The 15496-nt window shown below is 47.5% G+C and overlaps 5 protein-coding genes and 1 non-coding gene across 6 annotated transcripts; 3 read left to right on the forward strand and 3 right to left on the reverse strand.

The window, feature by feature from the left end:
• Nucleotides 1-261: 261 nt before the first annotated feature.
• Nucleotides 262-334, reverse strand: SPPG_10126. The gene has a single exon. It is a non-coding gene; the product is annotated as a tRNA-Ala (tRNA).
• A 2852-nt stretch (nucleotides 335-3186) lies between these two features.
• SPPG_05664 (fimbrin) lies at nucleotides 3187-5844 on the forward strand (the record flags this gene model as incomplete). Its single annotated transcript, XM_016753874.1, has 5 exons — nucleotides 3187-3614; nucleotides 3685-4262; nucleotides 4319-5302; nucleotides 5364-5722; nucleotides 5791-5844. 5 exons carry the CDS (start codon nucleotides 3187-3189, stop codon nucleotides 5842-5844), a joined length of 2403 nt encoding a protein of 800 aa, XP_016607463.1.
• Nucleotides 5845-5931: 87 nt separating this feature from the next.
• On the forward strand, nucleotides 5932-8518 carry SPPG_05665 (uncharacterized protein; the record flags this gene model as incomplete). The annotated part of the gene is made up of 7 exons (XM_016753875.1): nucleotides 5932-5964; nucleotides 6032-6269; nucleotides 6349-6505; nucleotides 6573-7237; nucleotides 7327-7338; nucleotides 7419-7567; nucleotides 7640-8518. The coding sequence occupies 7 exons, from the start codon at nucleotides 5932-5934 to the stop codon at nucleotides 8516-8518; spliced, it is 2133 nt and encodes a 710-aa protein (XP_016607464.1).
• An 89-nt stretch (nucleotides 8519-8607) lies between these two features.
• On the reverse strand, nucleotides 8608-10119 carry SPPG_05666 (uncharacterized protein). The gene is made up of 2 exons (XM_016753876.1): nucleotides 9095-10119; nucleotides 8608-9033 (listed from the first exon to the last, which is right to left on the reverse strand). The coding sequence occupies exon 1, from the start codon at nucleotides 9915-9917 to the stop codon at nucleotides 9492-9494; it is 426 nt and encodes a 141-aa protein (XP_016607465.1). The 5' UTR covers nucleotides 9918-10119; the 3' UTR covers nucleotides 8608-9033; nucleotides 9095-9491.
• Nucleotides 10120-10571: 452 nt separating this feature from the next.
• SPPG_05667 (uncharacterized protein) lies at nucleotides 10572-13075 on the forward strand. The gene is made up of 5 exons (XM_016753877.1): nucleotides 10572-10647; nucleotides 10713-11825; nucleotides 11911-12315; nucleotides 12384-12450; nucleotides 12518-13075. Exons 2-5 carry the CDS (start codon nucleotides 11475-11477, stop codon nucleotides 12700-12702), a joined length of 1008 nt encoding a protein of 335 aa, XP_016607466.1. The 5' UTR covers nucleotides 10572-10647; nucleotides 10713-11474; the 3' UTR covers nucleotides 12703-13075.
• Nucleotides 12829-14501, reverse strand: SPPG_05668 (uncharacterized protein). The gene is made up of 4 exons (XM_016753878.1): nucleotides 14090-14501; nucleotides 13825-14027; nucleotides 13332-13746; nucleotides 12829-13267 (listed from the first exon to the last, which is right to left on the reverse strand). The coding sequence occupies exons 1-4, from the start codon at nucleotides 14156-14158 to the stop codon at nucleotides 13136-13138; spliced, it is 819 nt and encodes a 272-aa protein (XP_016607467.1). The 5' UTR covers nucleotides 14159-14501; the 3' UTR covers nucleotides 12829-13135.
• Nucleotides 14502-15496: the final 995 nt, after the last annotated feature.

Genomic DNA, 15496 nt, shown 5'->3' on the forward strand with positions numbered 1-15496 from the left:
GGTTTGTGGAAGTATCATCGGAGGGTGCTGATGAAGCGTCGCTAGTAGCACCTTTCCCCTTTGATTTATCGCTGTTTCTTTTTTTGCCGCCAGTTCGCCTGAGTTTAAGCGAGCTGAGGGAACCGAATTTCATTAAATGTTGGGTACATCATGACAGGGTAATTCGTGCATACTTGCAGCACAGCAATACCAAAGGGCCGCTGTAAAATTGGACACCATCACATTCAAAACACAAAAAATACCCTCTCTCGACCGCGCGATTGGAGAATCGGGGTATCGATCCCCGTGCCTCTCGCATGCTAAGCGAGCGCTCTACCATTTGAGCTAATTCCCCATATTGATTGCTGAGGATACAGTAAATACATCATTTTTAAATATACTCATCTAGATCAGAAAGACTTGACCCGATGAGCTCACAGAAGCAAGAGCATCCCAAACAAAACTAATAATCAACGGCTGAAAATATCTGTGAAGCACTGCTCAGTGGAGAAGCGGCACTTAGCGTTGACATTGACTTTATCAACTAAGATGCGGGCAACCAGCCGTCCCGTTTGGTGGCATAGTACCCACGGAAACGAATGGCTCAGGATTTCAAATGACATTTGATAGTGTAGAGGTGACAGAAACTGGCCTAGCTACTACACCAGGGAATGAACCGGCGAGAACCGGTTCGGAAAAGCTAACTAACTACTACTAGGCAATTATACACGCAATACGTAACGGTTCTAAACCGGATAATTGCCCACCACCACACGCGTTCCTACTGGGCCTTGATCTGGAACTCTTGATCGACATTGAAGCCAGAGTCGTCGCAAGAGAGTTAATATCGTCAGGGAGACTCGCAAGCCGGAGGATGTTCAGTAACGAAGGCTTGGAGACTAGAACTGCCTGTCAGAAGATGACCAGATGATAAGAAATGATGCCATCGGTACATACCAACCAAGCTCAACAAATGTGGCAGCATAATAGTAGGTTTGTCAACAGATCCAACTGGTTGCTGCTGGTTCTGGCCATTGTTGCTGTCGGGCGGACGAGGTCCTCGACACCACCACATCTGCATGCTCATGATTGACCGAGTCGCAATGAGGTTGCAATGTGGGTCACTATGAGGTTGCAATGTGGGTCGCGATGAGCGTTGGGCAGATGCTTGCGAGTCGAGGATGGGTAAAGAGGAAAGAGGGAAAAGGCCCCCCTTTTATAGACCTTTGGCATGCGCCTCACCGCAGTTTAAAAAAAAAGCATTACATGCATGCCACAGCGCTTTGAGCGATAGAGGGGGTTCTGATTATTCGATATGATTAACCGGATTATCCGGATAATAATGGGTCCTAGTGCCATTTTCCATCACCTCCACACTATGCTCAAAGCGATCAAAGGCAATTCTGTCATCAGAACTCCCCTATTTCTCTTTTGAATTCATGGCCTACAGGCGTCATTTCTCTCTTTTCGTATCGCCGCCAAGAAGAAATACTTCGTACATCATTTAATCCTTGTCTGTTTTCATGCGCAGATTTTGATCATGAAAGGACGGTACATAAACAGCTGTGAGTTTTGCTGCACAAACTCGTGCCGCAACATTATTTTCTTCTACTTGCTAACATGGAGCACTGCACAATGTGAAAATCTGTTGAGGGCCTTGTACGCTTCGACTGCAAAGCGCTTATACCGAGCCTAGTCATTTTTCTGTGAACGTTTTGAGACAACTTATGAGCAGCTACTTGTCGTAGCGAAATACCCCATTCTTTCAATGTTATAACGGGTCAACGCTGGTTGCTGTTCAGCTCGCAAACCATGGGATTGGTGTGCACCGAGTACCACTCGGTGGTGAGGGCCCTACCGTGGCAGTTGGTGTGCTCCGAGTTACCACTTGAAGTGAATCTGCCGTAGCAGAGTGATTGGTGTGCATCGAGTACCACTCGAAGTGAATGTGCCTTTAGCAGAGTGATATGAATCTGCCTTAGCAAAGTGCTTGCTGCCGTAGCGAACCTGCCTTTAGCAGAGTGATGTGAATAAGGGCGATGGCAAAGCGCAGCCTGCAAGCCCGGCTTCTTCATGCGGTATTCGCGCAAGTATGTGAGGCGTTGCCCGGCAAGGTGGCATCTATGTGGAAACTTGCATTGCGTCTTCAGCATTTTCGTAGCAGCACAGCCCATGCCATCCATCTCCAGAAGCGCGGTTGTTTTAGGTGCCGATGTACAAACTGGCAGAACTCAACTGGCATCTATCATTCTTTTTACTCTCCATGCCACGAAAACCACGCCAAGTGTCTCAATGAAAGATGAGTTTGGCAGCTGAGTTGCCTTATGGACTTTGCAATTCACCACTAGTTTTGAACCCTTTGGGTAGAGGATGTGACATAAACTGGAATCACAGAATGCTAGGCAATCAGTACGTGGCGAAGACTCGTAAGCTTATAGATCTGGACTAGCAAACGATGTGGTCCTTCTTTCCACAGCAAAATGGACGTTGGCCGTCTTCTTTCCCATTCAATCCCACAATCCCAAAGCAAACATCTGCGTGAGCTGTGGGCTGTGCTTTTGTTGAAACGAAATGTGCCAAGCCCCCCGTAGCGCTTCCCAGTTGGTGACTTTGTGTATTACATACCTATGACTCATGCACGAGACGGGGTGGAGATTTGTCCAGTGGAAATCCAAATCCACCCTCCACCTTCCTTGTCCTCTTGTTGCTGTTCTTCCACAAAAGACATTACTTGCATAGGTACGAAGTCTTGGCACGGATACATCAGAAGGAAATCCACAGACTCTTAAAGAGAGCGTTCTTGTGTATTTTTGTTTACAGTTCTCTTGCCGTTCACAAGCAACAGTCCGTTGTCGAACTATTTTACTTGAGCTTGCTTCTTTGGTGAGCAAAGGACACTATTCCTTCGTTTCGATCTCGCCGCTTGCGGCGGCTATTGTGAAAACCTAACCGAACCTTTCTCCCTTGAAAGCGAATAGCTTTGTCCCTTCTGTTTGTATTTGCGAAATATCACTTTCATAGACAGAAAGAAAGGAGCAAACCGCCTGAAAAGACGCTTTCTTCTTGCAAGTAGCCAAACAAAGGACACGCAAGAAAAAGCTTTTCGTTGCTTTAAACAACCTCACGTCCCTCATAATCTGAAAGAGAAAAGGCCCGGGTCGATCCTAACCATAACATCCCTTGATCATCAAAAACTCCGCGCGCGCCATGTCAGGTTTCCGGAACTTCTCCACGTCCACATTCACCACAAGCGCCCCAACTCTAAATAGTGCCTTGGACGAAGACGATTGGCGCTCTGACGAGGAAGACGAATCGAACACTGCTCCTGCCTCAAATAAAAGCGCTCCGTCGTTTGCATTACCATCCTCACAGAATAACTGGAGAGAGCAGAACCAAGAAGATTGGTTAGCTAACAAGCAAAAGACTATAACCTCGGAGACAAGAGTTACTCCTCCTCCGCCTGTTCGCGCTACTCCACCTGTGCCAGTCTATCGCCCGTCGTACGCTACTCCTCCAGTAACTTCGGGTGTATCCCCCAGTGTGCCAACGAGGCCTATCAACGAAGCGGTCACAGTTTCCAAATCAAGTACTTTTAGTGCTCCAGTAAAGCCTGTCAAGCCAACTCGGCAGTACGAGTAAGAATTAATGTCGTGGACATATTACTGCATGGTTAGAAAAAATACTCATTGTTTTTCTTTTTGGCAGCACCAGCCACCTGCCTACGACAATACCTGCCTACCCGGGTGCAGTTTCAGGAAAATTTCCTTCCGCTGCTCAATCTGCCGAAGTCCACCCTTCATCTTATCCTAAATACAAAATGGGTATCAACACTCAAGCTCTCGCTGTTAAATTTCCTTATTTCACTCCATCCGAAATTGCTGCTTTCCACCAGCAATTTGCGTCCCTCGACAAGGATGGACGTGATCTGGTTCACCAAAGCGATCTCACCAACGTTGCTACAAAAGCTGGCGCAAGCTCACAGGATGTCACGGCTAAGTTGGCTCAGTTGAGTTTGACTGACGAAGAGGGACTTGTAAGTTTCGAGGGTTTCTTGCAAGCGGTCTCCAAAGTAAGAGCCGACAAGGGTGCGCCAAAACAACATGGCGAGGACAAGAAGAAGATTGTTTTGCACGGCCATCTTGAAAATACCACGCATACTATCAATGAGGATGAAAAAGAGTCTTTCACGCAGCATATCAACCAGCAGTTGGCCTATGATCCGCACGTCAAGGACCGATTACCTATTGACCCTGCCTCCATGCAGGTTTTCTCCGAGTGCAAGGGTATGCTTCAAATTTGGTTTAATTTGTTGTTTGCTATGGCTGACAGTTAGCTACAGACGGTCTCCTTCTCGCTAAGCTGATCAACGACGCTGTTCCCGGCACTATTGATGAGCGAGTGTTGAACGTGTCGAAAAAGCTCAATGCTTTCCATATGACCGAGAACAACAATGTCGTCGTCAACTCTGCAAAGGCCATCGGTTGCAGCGTCGTCAACATTGGTGCCCAGGATCTGATTGAAGGTCGTGAGCACCTTATCCTTGGTCTCATCTGGCAGATCATCAAAATCGGTTTGCAAGCGAAAATTGACATCAAAGTTCACCCGGAGTTGTTCCGGTTACTGGAAACTGGGGAAAGCTTGGAGGATTTCTTGAAGTTGCCTCCAGAACAAATTTTGTTGCGGTGGTTCAATTACCACTTGAAGAAAGCAGGGTGGGCGCGAAAAGTTACAAACTTCAGTTCCGACGTCAAGGATGGAGAAAACTACACTGTTTTGCTCAACCAACTCGCCCCATCAACATGTTCTCGTGCACCGCTGCAAATTCACGACCTTCACGAGCGGGCTGAAGCCGTCCTGCAGAATGCCGACAAACTGCAGTGTCGAAAATACCTTACCCCCAAGACTCTTGTGGGTGGTAACCCCAAGCTCAATTTTGCATTCGTAGCACATCTCTTCAATACCCACCCAGGTTTGGAGAAGCTCAGCGAAGCTGAAATGGCCCAGCTAGATGAATGGCTCTTCAGTTCTGAAGGTGATCGGGAAGCGCGTGCATTTGCGCTCTGGCTCAACAGTCTTGGAGTGGAGCCATTTGTCAACAACTTGTTTGACGATCTTCGGGACGGTTTGATACTTCTCCAAGCAATGGACAAAGTCCACCCGGGCATTGTAGACTGGAAGAAGGTGAACAAGGCTCCCGTGACGAGTAAATTTAAGAAGGTGGAGAACACAAATTACGTCGTGGTGCTCGGAAAGAGTATGAAGTTTTCGTTGGTGGGAATTGGAGGGAGCGATTTGACAGATGGAATAAAAAATTTGACTCTTGGTAAGCATTTTTCGATGGGCTTATCTTACAATGGTGTTCCTAACATTTCTATGTTCCACAGCGCTTGTATGGCAACTTATGCGGGAACACGTCATTCAAACGCTCCGCACTTTATCAACAGGCGGACGGGAGATCACCGATGCAGACATGATTAAATGGGCCAATGACACTGTCAAGTCTCGTGCAAGCAAGAGTTCGAGTATGGCGAACTTCAAGGATCCTAGCCTCTCAACAGGAATTTTCTTCCTTGACTTGTTGAACGGTATCAAGAAGGGTGTTGTGAACTACGAGCTTGTGACATCAGGAGAATCGGAGGACGATGCAAAGATGAATGCCAAGTACGCCATCTCCATTGCACGTAAGCTGGGTGCTACTATCTTTGTTTTGCCGGAGGATATCGTGGAGGTGAAACCCAAGATGGTGAGTAGGGCGTGCTTTCGAATTCAAAAGTAGGTTCCAGTCGCTCATATATCATTTTCCTTTTTCAGATCTTGACGTTTGTGGGTACTTTGATGGCGCTAGACAAACAGCAGAATGCATGATGTCGTCTTGTAGTTTCGTAGATCACTTTGAAACAGCTTATATAATTCAAACGTATGGTGAATCACCCAGTGGCTTGTCAGTGGCGCATGATCCATGCTAGTGGAGACAATGTCCCCAGGGTTGGTCGACAATATCCTCAAGGTCTCTCGCCACCATCCATTTTGCATGTGAATTTCCATCAAGTAGCCCTTCTGTCTCGCTCCCTGCATAAGCACGTCTGTACCTGCACCTCTTCAAAGCCCCCAAAGGCCACACGCGCGGGCCCGTTTGATGATGGAAGGTGAAGGAACAGCAACAACATCAACCACGCATACAACACACAAAAAGGCACACAAACAAACACATGTGGAGGGACAATCACGACAGTTTCTCACGGCGCAGAAACTGAAAATAACGGGGACGAAAGTATGGGCGTGTGATCGATGTACGTTTTCACTGTCTGCCTTTAAGAAAGAGCGCGTTTCACTGCCCTGTGAACATGTCACTTATGTGTATCCTTGCAGGTTATCGTCTAAAGAACAAGTGTGATTCAGGGAGACCCACTTGTTCTGTCTGTGCAAAAGGAAATCATGAGTGTACATATGGGCAGAGGAGTAAAGGGAAAGGAGTAGGTAGGAGGTCACGGGCTGGGTCTTTGACGGAACCTGCTGATGGCAATCCGTATGTATGATTGTGCATCTATTTCTTCCGCCGGAGTTGCCATGGACTAATATTGTGTGTGCGAAAGGTACACCCAAATGCTACAAACCAGGCTGTATGAACTGGAGGAAAAGGCGCGAAGTATGAGTGTACCTAATGACGATCCACGAGTACCAGATCCTCGAAATCAAGACCCGCGAGTGCAGGACCTGGAGGCGAGAACAAGTCAAATGACCGTGTCGGACCCAGACCCAACGACAGATCCTGCATATGCCGTTTTATCACCCATAGCCGCAGAAGGAGCGATGGTGGAAGGTGCATTTTCTGCGTACGATCTTGGCGCCGATTCACATGCTCCAGTCGACTATCTATTCCAACCCATTATCCCCAGCAATATGTACTCCACATTACCGTCTGACCAAACCCTCTTCTCCGATGATGTACTGAAATATCTGGTTCACACGTTCTTCCTCGACATTGTACCAACATGGTTTCCCAATCCCATTCATCAAGCAACCTTCATGGCAAGGTGGCCCAATCATCCACCATTATTGATCTATAGCATGTGTGCAGCTGCCGCGAGACGATCTGATCATCCTGTGACGAGGGCGTACGTTGCATCAAGGAATGTACCGCTGTATTTGGGAGGCGAACCATATTTTTGGAAAGCTAGGGAGATTATAAATTCTTTCGTGGGGGAGCCAGATTTTGAGACCGTTTTGGCGCTTGTGACTCTCGGGCTGGCAATGTCAGGTGAGCATTTCAAAGGCAGCGATCATCTGGTTGGTCACTGCAAGTGCTGACGGCTTGATTTCTGTGGCTTTTGCTTTGTTTCTTTACAGGGATGGGAAACCGTAAGTACCAAGCAATATTTCGATTCTGTGGTAGGGAACCACCTGGACATTAATAATTTGTTGTTATTTTTATCCTTCAGTTGATGCCTCGGTTCCTCTCATGTCAATGGCGATCCAGACAGCCCTTTCCCTGCGACTTGACGTCGACCCTGACGTGGAGGAAGTACATGGACAGCTGACATGGCTCCAAAAAGAATCGCGTCGACGATTATGGTGGACTCTATGCATGGTACGAAACCGTAATATCAGCGGTTACTCATATGGTAAAGGGATGTTAAGATCCGTTTGGTCTATATTGTAGTACGACCGGCAACCTAAACCGGGTCTTGAGTCTCCCGACGAGCAACGCATTCCACCAATGATTAATGATCAAGCCCGTCCTTCCGTCGATCAGTTCACGTTTTTCGGTACCTCGAGTCGCACTGTTCAAGTTCCTGCTCCAGAACCACTGTGGCTGTCTGTAGCGGATCCCGACGGTCTTCCCGTTCTCGAAGCTTTTGTTCCAGGTCTCGACATTGACTTTATTGATCTGTCGGGTCGCCTCGCACGCGTTTTTTACAAAATCCAATCATTGTATGATTCAATGCATGGTTCGCAAGTCACCTCACCTGATTCCCTTCTACCTTCCCCCATCTCGTTGGTCGAATCCGAGTCTCTGCTAGTGATTGAATTGACCGCGATCATGGGCGCCCTCCCCGCATGGGCCCGTACTATTGATACCTACAATGAATTCTCCCCACACATAACTTCCCGTCCTCCATTACCGCCGTACCACCTCTTAACCCACCACATCATCCACCACGCGCTTCACGTGTGCTTGCGCCTCCCAACCGTTCTCGCTGCAGCCGATAGCCTCAAATACAAAACCAACCTGACACCACACATCCTCGCTAGCTATAATCACTGTCGCTACCATGCCTCAAGAGTTGCATACCTCCTCCGAAAAATTGTGGCGGTGAACCCTACAGCCAGGTGGATTGACTGGTACACGCTTTACTTGGCCTTCAGATCAGCGTTGGTTCTCGTCGTGGCACTTAATGCTGAAACGGATACAGAGGAGTTGGTGAGAGCTAGGAAAGATTTGGAAATTCATTTGGAGATTATGAGGAGTGTTGGGCGACACATGTGGTTTGGGAATTATATGACCAAGATGTTTGAATCCATTATTATGGAAGCTTGAGGGAGAGTTGTTTAGGATATTGCTTTTATATAATGAAAGAGGGCTCTTAGCAATTGTGCGTTTGAGCACAGAACACGACGGAGCTTGGATGCCGGCGTTGAACTTCCTAGCAATCATTGGCCGCCGCTTCACTTCACTTTATAAATGCACTCTTCTGCAATTTTTTGACTGATGTGGCATATCAATCTGTGGTCACTGGGGAGGAACTACATAACGACCTATTTACTATTATTTACATTAAGGGACGAATCTTAAACTACAGGGACGGAAAACTATGAATATGTTGATTCAGTCCTTCAATCGGTGAACGAAAGGTGTTGAGTGCGGTGTGTGGACGCGGGAAAGGATGCTCGGATGTGGAGCTATGTGGTCGGGATTTCTATGATTGTATCCGATGCTTCGCGGTCAGTGCCAGCATGGTTGGGTAATGGGATGGGTGCTAACGGGGGAGGAACATCAGAGGACGGTACAGCTGTTGCAGTCCTCACAGGAAGTTCCTCATGAAGCAGGGAAGCCTCCAAATACCAATTAGGTTATTGGATATTTAGGAATTGCAAAAAAAAAGGTAACACCTACCTGTCCTCCATTTACCGCTAGGTTTTGCTTTGAGCGTCGCCAGTAACGGTAGCCAACCACAGCCCCAGTAATAATGTAAGCGCCCACCAAAGCAGCTATAATACCCGGGACAAGTCCCCTATGCGCCTCATCTGGGACCACCCTCCAATTGGGTGTCGTTTGTCCTGTCGACCACGGCGCTCTCGGATCCCACAACCCAGTGACTTTAGTTGCATCGGGGACGCCAGAGCGCAATTGGCATTCCTTGTTCCTCCATGATATGTACGCGCAACTAGATATGTTTTGACAGTGGGATAGGCATTCTTCAAGAGTAATTGGGGCCCTGTCTGGTGGGGAGGTGATGGTTGTCAGATTTTGGGATGGAAAGCTGGCAGGTAGGTCACCAAGGAGAGGGTAGTCAGGAGACGAGAGAAAGACCGTAGTGTACTTTGCCTGCTTGATTGGAGTATGTCATTCGACGGTCATGAAAGCAGAGAACAAAGACATTGAATAGCGAAGCACACACCCCATTCCTATTTAAAGTTCGCAAAAAACACAGAGTCCCATCCCACACCCACCAATCACATCGCTGGTTCGCAACTCCACAGACATCTCCACAGGCACAAGCGGAATTCGCCGTGACGACACGCTCTAATAGCGGCAACGCCGCGGTCGATCCTAGCGGGATGTCGATGCCCCATAGGACTCTGAACCCCATTTTGGGCTGGGAACTGGGTGCTGGTGGACATGTTGGTGGTGGTGGTTCAGTAGGATCTACGGCGAAGATTGTGGGGAGAGTAAGAAGGAGAAGGAAGAGATATGTGCTCGCAATGGGCATGCACATTGGTGGTGTGGGGACAGTTTGGCGGGGAGGGGGGACGACTCCACAATGGGTTTCTTTGGATTTGATGAGATACAGGACAAGATGATTGTGCAATGCCCTTGCAGTATATGACGTCGATTGCTCTGCTTATCTCTTTTTTGATTGTCAAAACATATCCCAAACGGAAAAATGAAGAAAACATTCATTTACCAAAACTCCTTCATCATGAGCCGAGGATATAAAAGGAGCTGGTGATGGACCATGTGGTAACGTCAATTGCTATCAGTGTGGTTGTCAAAAGGAATGTAAGCATCACAGTGACAGACTTGCATTTTGACAAGATCAAAAAGGGCGGGGAAGGCAATATCCAAAACAAGCAAAACGATAGGGGATTGCGCAGGGCAGAAGCGACCTTTTTTTACGCCTTGGGAGCCCTTGGGTCGCCTTTTGAAAAACCGTGCTACTTTTAGAGTTGTCCCGATAATTGCTGAGTATTTGGATTAGCCAGCTGTGGGGTGAATTGCGGCAATTGCGTTGCTTGCTACGACACATTTGCTATGCTGTTGGCTTGTAAAAATGAAAAGGGCATGGCAAGCCATTTGTTACAATTGTCGTACGATTTACACAACTGGTCTTATTTCCACGTGCATTGGCATCAACAATCCTCCTTGTAAAAGTCTGTGCAGGCAAGCAAACGCTTCAAGTTGCCGGTTAAAACTGAGAAGGAAGACGCGAATTGCTAGATGTCCAGGTTTGACGATACAGCACCTTTTTTTTTCCACTGCAGCATCATGACAACTCATCCAATGCTGCCAGGATATGGTGTCCTCGCAACCTGAAAATATATTCTGCTGAAAAGGACGAGGAAGAAAGATCCAGCTCGTTTACATAACAGGGATAGCTTGACATGATGTCACTCTCTTTTGCAGAACATCAAACCGTTGACATGTATAAAAGGATGCGCATTATTGTTGAAGTCGTTTGTTTGGTATTGACATTTGCAGGATGGAAACTACAAGTATGGGGCGTGTCAGAATCTTAAACTCAAATATCCTCGAGTCAGAGGATTCTAGCTAAAGCCTCCTAATGACCAATGCTTTCGCAGTTCACGACTTCACGATCTTGTGCGTGATGTCATGTCTTTTTGATCCTGTTTCCAGAGACATGTTGCTATTGACACCCGGCGAGGTGTCTGTTCCCCACATCGCTACAAACTGGAAACTGCCATTGCCATCGTGCGGGGCACCCACTTTCCAAGAGCAGCCGTCAAAAAGCCAGTGAGTCAGGCCTTTTTTTGGGGCAGTGACAGGTTGAGGTGGGGAAAGGCCTCCAAAGCATCGCAGTCTTGTGTGGACGCGTCTGGTGGAGGGTAGTCGATTCCACTGCTTTGTCAAAACCTGTGATGTAATAAGTTACAAGACGGCTTTTTCTTTTTTGAACAGGGGCGCCAATGTGGATCGGAAGGTTGAAGGGGGCTTGACTGCTTTTGTTGCTTTTGCTCTGGACATGTTACTTTGAATACCTTTCCCAATACCGATATCTTTAGCCAGTCAGTATCCATCCCTTCGCCAACAAACAATGCACGTTTCCTCCGACCCACCCACTCGCCTTTGTGTGCGAGTAGGAGCATCGCCATCATCTCTGGAAATGGCCCCCGTCAACGATGACTTTCATCCGATTGAATTTGATTCGCCTCATTTTACAGGACGGATATGCGTCCGGATCGTCCATTATCGCGGTATCACACCAAAAGGCCAAGAACCGCTTGATTCGACACCGTATTTTGAGGGGCGAAAGAGATATTTTTCGGTGCAGATTGAGGGCAGATTTAAGCAGCCTTGGAATGGGGACGATGTGATCTTTGGAGTTGTGTTTGAGAGAAAGTTGAGGCTGCCTCCTGGCGCTGATCTGGCATTGACCATCGCCAAGGTGTCTTTGAACGATTCCTACAGTTTTTGAAACTCAGACTGGTCTCTTCCTGGGTTAACACGGACTTTCTTTTTTTTTCAAATAGTGGATCGATCCAGCACTCACAGCCGACCTACACGCAGACTCGCCATGGGCAATGAGTCCGATTCTCTGCGCCATGAACATATTGAGTGTCCATCCAGCTCCATGCCTTCTCGCCCGAGACTCCTTTCTGAAAACGACGCGGATCGACCACCGAGGTCATCAAAAGACCAGGAGTGGGCTATGGCGATTGTCATGGCCCATAGCTGGAAACGTTGATGATAAAATCAGTAATACTCTCGCGCTACCGGCTGCTGCTGAACCGTCAAATGCCCCAAATCCGGCACCGCAGCGTAAGCATGGACCTTTGAAACTGCCGCCGTGGGCGTTTGGAAATGAGCGTAGCCTGGAGGAAGATAATGCGTTAGTGACGGAAAAGGGAAAACCAGTGTCGGCAGAGAATCGGAAGGTTAGTGTTGTCTGAAAACTTACAACTCTTGTCGTAGAACTACCACTGACAGTATGTTATACTTGCAGAAACATTTTGTAAAAGCCTCACACAGAAAAGAGTTTACCTTCTCACCAGATCATGTGTATGGATGGGGTACGCACGCAACCATTTGTTATTCTCGTTTTGTCCCTTCTTCTTATTCCCTGCATCAACCGATCAGATTTCTACAACCGATATATGGACATTGGTAACCTTCAAGTCCGTCTCCCTGGCTTCAGCGTAAATCTTGCCGACTACTGGGATGGCCAACCACTTCGATACGTCGCTCGGTCAAGGGATGGAAAAGTAACCTTCTTTGTCGTACAGTTTGAATTGATGGATGACGCTGCTGTAGCGAATTCGTAGATATTCGGTTATCCGGTTATCGTTACATGGCGTAGAGTCTCTTGAGATTTAGTGTTTGACAGCGTCATCTCCTTCTACTCTATATACTTGGGTTATTCAGCTAAAATGTAGATGGATGCCTTTCTTATGTAGATGTGTTATGGGCCAACTTTGCTATGATTTTCTGTAGAATAGTTTTCATTGTCATATGAAAGAGCTTTAGTGCATCAACAAAGTGAACATGTGTCGCGTATCTTTCGACCCCATTCGGGACTTGCTCATATTCTTCACCGACACTAGTTTATACAACACAACAAAAGACCAGATATCTACACATATGTAGCACTTCTAAATACAAGACCATATGATACCCTTTCACTTCATGATATACCTTGACACGACACTTCAAAGAGAAAGACACGAGTTTCGATCAATTAAGATGTCAAACGAACATCTAGACGACCTGGGCACTGGGCAAGCCGTTTTGAGCTTCCAGCGCAGTACGAGCCTTCTTGGAAGCCTGCACTTGGTTAATCTTAGCAACCAGGTCCTGCACGGCGTTGGGATCGGTGGCGCGTTGGCCAAACTGTTGAGCAGCAAGATTAATTTAATATCCATTGTAAAACATTCACCTAGCGCCAACTACTTACTTCCATGGCAGCCTTAAGCAAGATGGAACGGTCAATGTGTTCCTTGGCTCTGGCATCATCGACGGCCTGAATGCCACTAACGGGAATTCCAATATCTGGGACTCCCGGGACAGCCAGTGTGCCTGGCACAGCGCGGAAACCAGGCGCAAGATTGCTATTATTATTATTGCCATTATTGTTGTTGCCGTTACTGTTGTTTTGGTTGCCACTGTTGCCATTATTCTGATTATTGCCGTTGTTGTTGTTGGCTGCCGGGGATGGACTAGTCGAGGGAGCGGGTTTGGGAGCAGTAGCCGACGGGCCCTGCTGTCCACCAGGGAGCCTCAGGGGAGTGCCACAAGGAACGTCCGTAGGAGGATTAGGGTTCGGAGGAATCACATTAATAGGAGCGTGAGCCATCTCGTTGGCGAGCGCTCTAAGAGGTAAGCATTCATGAATGAGCGCTTGCCAGTGTGCCATCACGATTGCAAACTCTTGAAATGATCAAACATACACTGCCCCGGGACGATCGCCAAAGTTGTCGAGCAAGGCTTGAGCCTCCCTGGTGCGTCCACAAGGATCATTCTTGGCAGCAGCAGCCAAGATGACCCCCGTATAGCGACCAAAGATGTTGAAGCAGTTTTCACCCTTGGATCCCTGCGCACCATTCAGGGAGTTGCAAAAAGCTGATAATTTGTTTTTGGCTTGGGTAGTTTTCTGTTTAAACGCAACATTGTTTATTCCCAAGTGGACCTTTATCAATGACTTCAAGTACATACAGGATCTTCGACGGCGGCAACGGAGGAAGCCAAAGCAAGGCATGCGACCACGACGGTAGTGACTTTCATGTTGGGATTCTTCTAAGTTCTTTGTCTATGTGTCTAGCAGGTATATATATCGAGGAGTATTTTTCAGACGGGGGGAGCGAAAGGGAGGATGACATGCTCTCTTTAAATAACTCAGCTCCCCCCAATGTCATCCATCGTCATTCCCTCAGCAAAATGAAAAGATTCTGTAGAAACCTCCTTTGTCCATTAGAAAACCCGCTTTTTGCTGCGTTGCTTATGAAACGCGCCTTTAACTCCAAATTGGTTTTTGACCTGAAACGCGGCGGACTTTGAACTTTTTGACAGATGCTGCGTTAACCGTTTGTTACAAACACCGAGAGCCTTTGGGATGGGTTTACTTTTGATATTCCTAGTGTTTGGAAGGGAAAAGAACGGGTTTTAGATCAGCGCACAAACTAGTTGGTTGATGCGATTGCGCAGTAAAGATGAACTTTGGGGGTGTCTACCAAAGTTGAAAGGGTCCCCTTAAGGGTTTTTAACGGCCAGCTGAGAGATGAAGGACTAAAAATGCGGCAGATTTGTTTTAATGCACCTGCTGACGGCGAAAGGCGGCTTTCAACCTGCAACCGGAATATGATCCCTTGCTGTCTTTTCCAATTGGAAAGCGACTGGTCGATGGCGGGTTCCTTGTCGCGGGCTCTTTCGATGGCTCTGCTTCTTCCAGAGGACCACGTTCTCGCTTGCAGGTCATTTGTCGGTTTACGACCATTCTTATACATTGTTTGCTTCAGCGACATGTGCCACGCAAAAGGATACATCGCTGGCCTGTAAGGTCCAGTTTATTGCAACCCATATGAAAGCCGTAATGGGCCGTGTGCGTGTGTGCACTTGTAATGAACCTCGCAAAACATGAACTGATTCCATCCCCCTTGTGGATAAAATACAAGGGAATCCAATTGGAAACGGTGAATAGCGCACGTCTGCCGTCGTCCAACTAGAGTCGCCCATCTGCATTTCCTCATAGCATAATGCCATAACACGATAAACGGAACGATATGCCTTTACAATGTCCTTGTTTTTTGTTTTATCCGTCGCCTTTCGCAAAGTCTAGCTGTCAACATGTCCAATACGGTCGAGTAACATAGTGTGGAGGTGATTGAAAATGGCACTAAGACTCATTATTATCCGGATAATCCGGTTAATCATATCGCATAATCAGCACCCCCTCTATTGCTCAGATTGGTGTGGCATGCATGTAATGTTTTTTTTTTTTTAAACTGCAGTGAGGCGCATGCCGAAGGTCTATAAAAGGGGGGCCTTGCTCTCTCTCCCCTTCCTCACCAGTTCCTCGACTCTCAAACCATCTGCGCAACCCTCATCATGACTCTCAAGTCCAAC

This window comes from Spizellomyces punctatus (genome assembly GCF_000182565.1).
Source record: "Spizellomyces punctatus DAOM BR117 chromosome Unknown supercont1.9, whole genome shotgun sequence".
Taxonomy (NCBI): domain Eukaryota; kingdom Fungi; phylum Chytridiomycota; class Chytridiomycetes; order Spizellomycetales; family Spizellomycetaceae; genus Spizellomyces; species Spizellomyces punctatus.

What these genes read in the sequence shown, in the direction of transcription:
- SPPG_05666 (XM_016753876.1), bottom strand. Translation starts at nt 9,917, where the DNA reads ATGTGCATGCCCATTGCGAGCACATATCTCTTCCTTCTCCTTCTTACT.
- SPPG_05668 (XM_016753878.1), bottom strand. Translation starts at nt 14,158, where the DNA reads ATGAAAGTCACTACCGTCGTGGTCGCATGCCTTGCTTTGGCTTCCTCC. An exon ending in TTGCCGCCGTCGAAGATCCT is followed by an intron (nt 14,028 to 14,089) that starts GTATGTACTTGA and finishes GCGTTTAAACAG; the next exon opens with AAAACTACCCAAGCCAAAAA. An exon ending in GGCGATCGTCCCGGGGCAGT is followed by an intron (nt 13,747 to 13,824) that starts GTATGTTTGATC and finishes CTTACCTCTTAG; the next exon opens with AGCGCTCGCCAACGAGATGG.
- SPPG_05667 (XM_016753877.1), top strand. Translation starts at nt 11,475, where the DNA reads ATGCACGTTTCCTCCGACCCACCCACTCGCCTTTGTGTGCGAGTAGGA. An exon ending in TGGCATTGACCATCGCCAAG is followed by an intron (nt 11,826 to 11,910) that starts GTGTCTTTGAAC and finishes TTTTTCAAATAG; the next exon opens with TGGATCGATCCAGCACTCAC. An exon ending in TGTCGGCAGAGAATCGGAAG is followed by an intron (nt 12,316 to 12,383) that starts GTTAGTGTTGTC and finishes TTATACTTGCAG; the next exon opens with AAACATTTTGTAAAAGCCTC.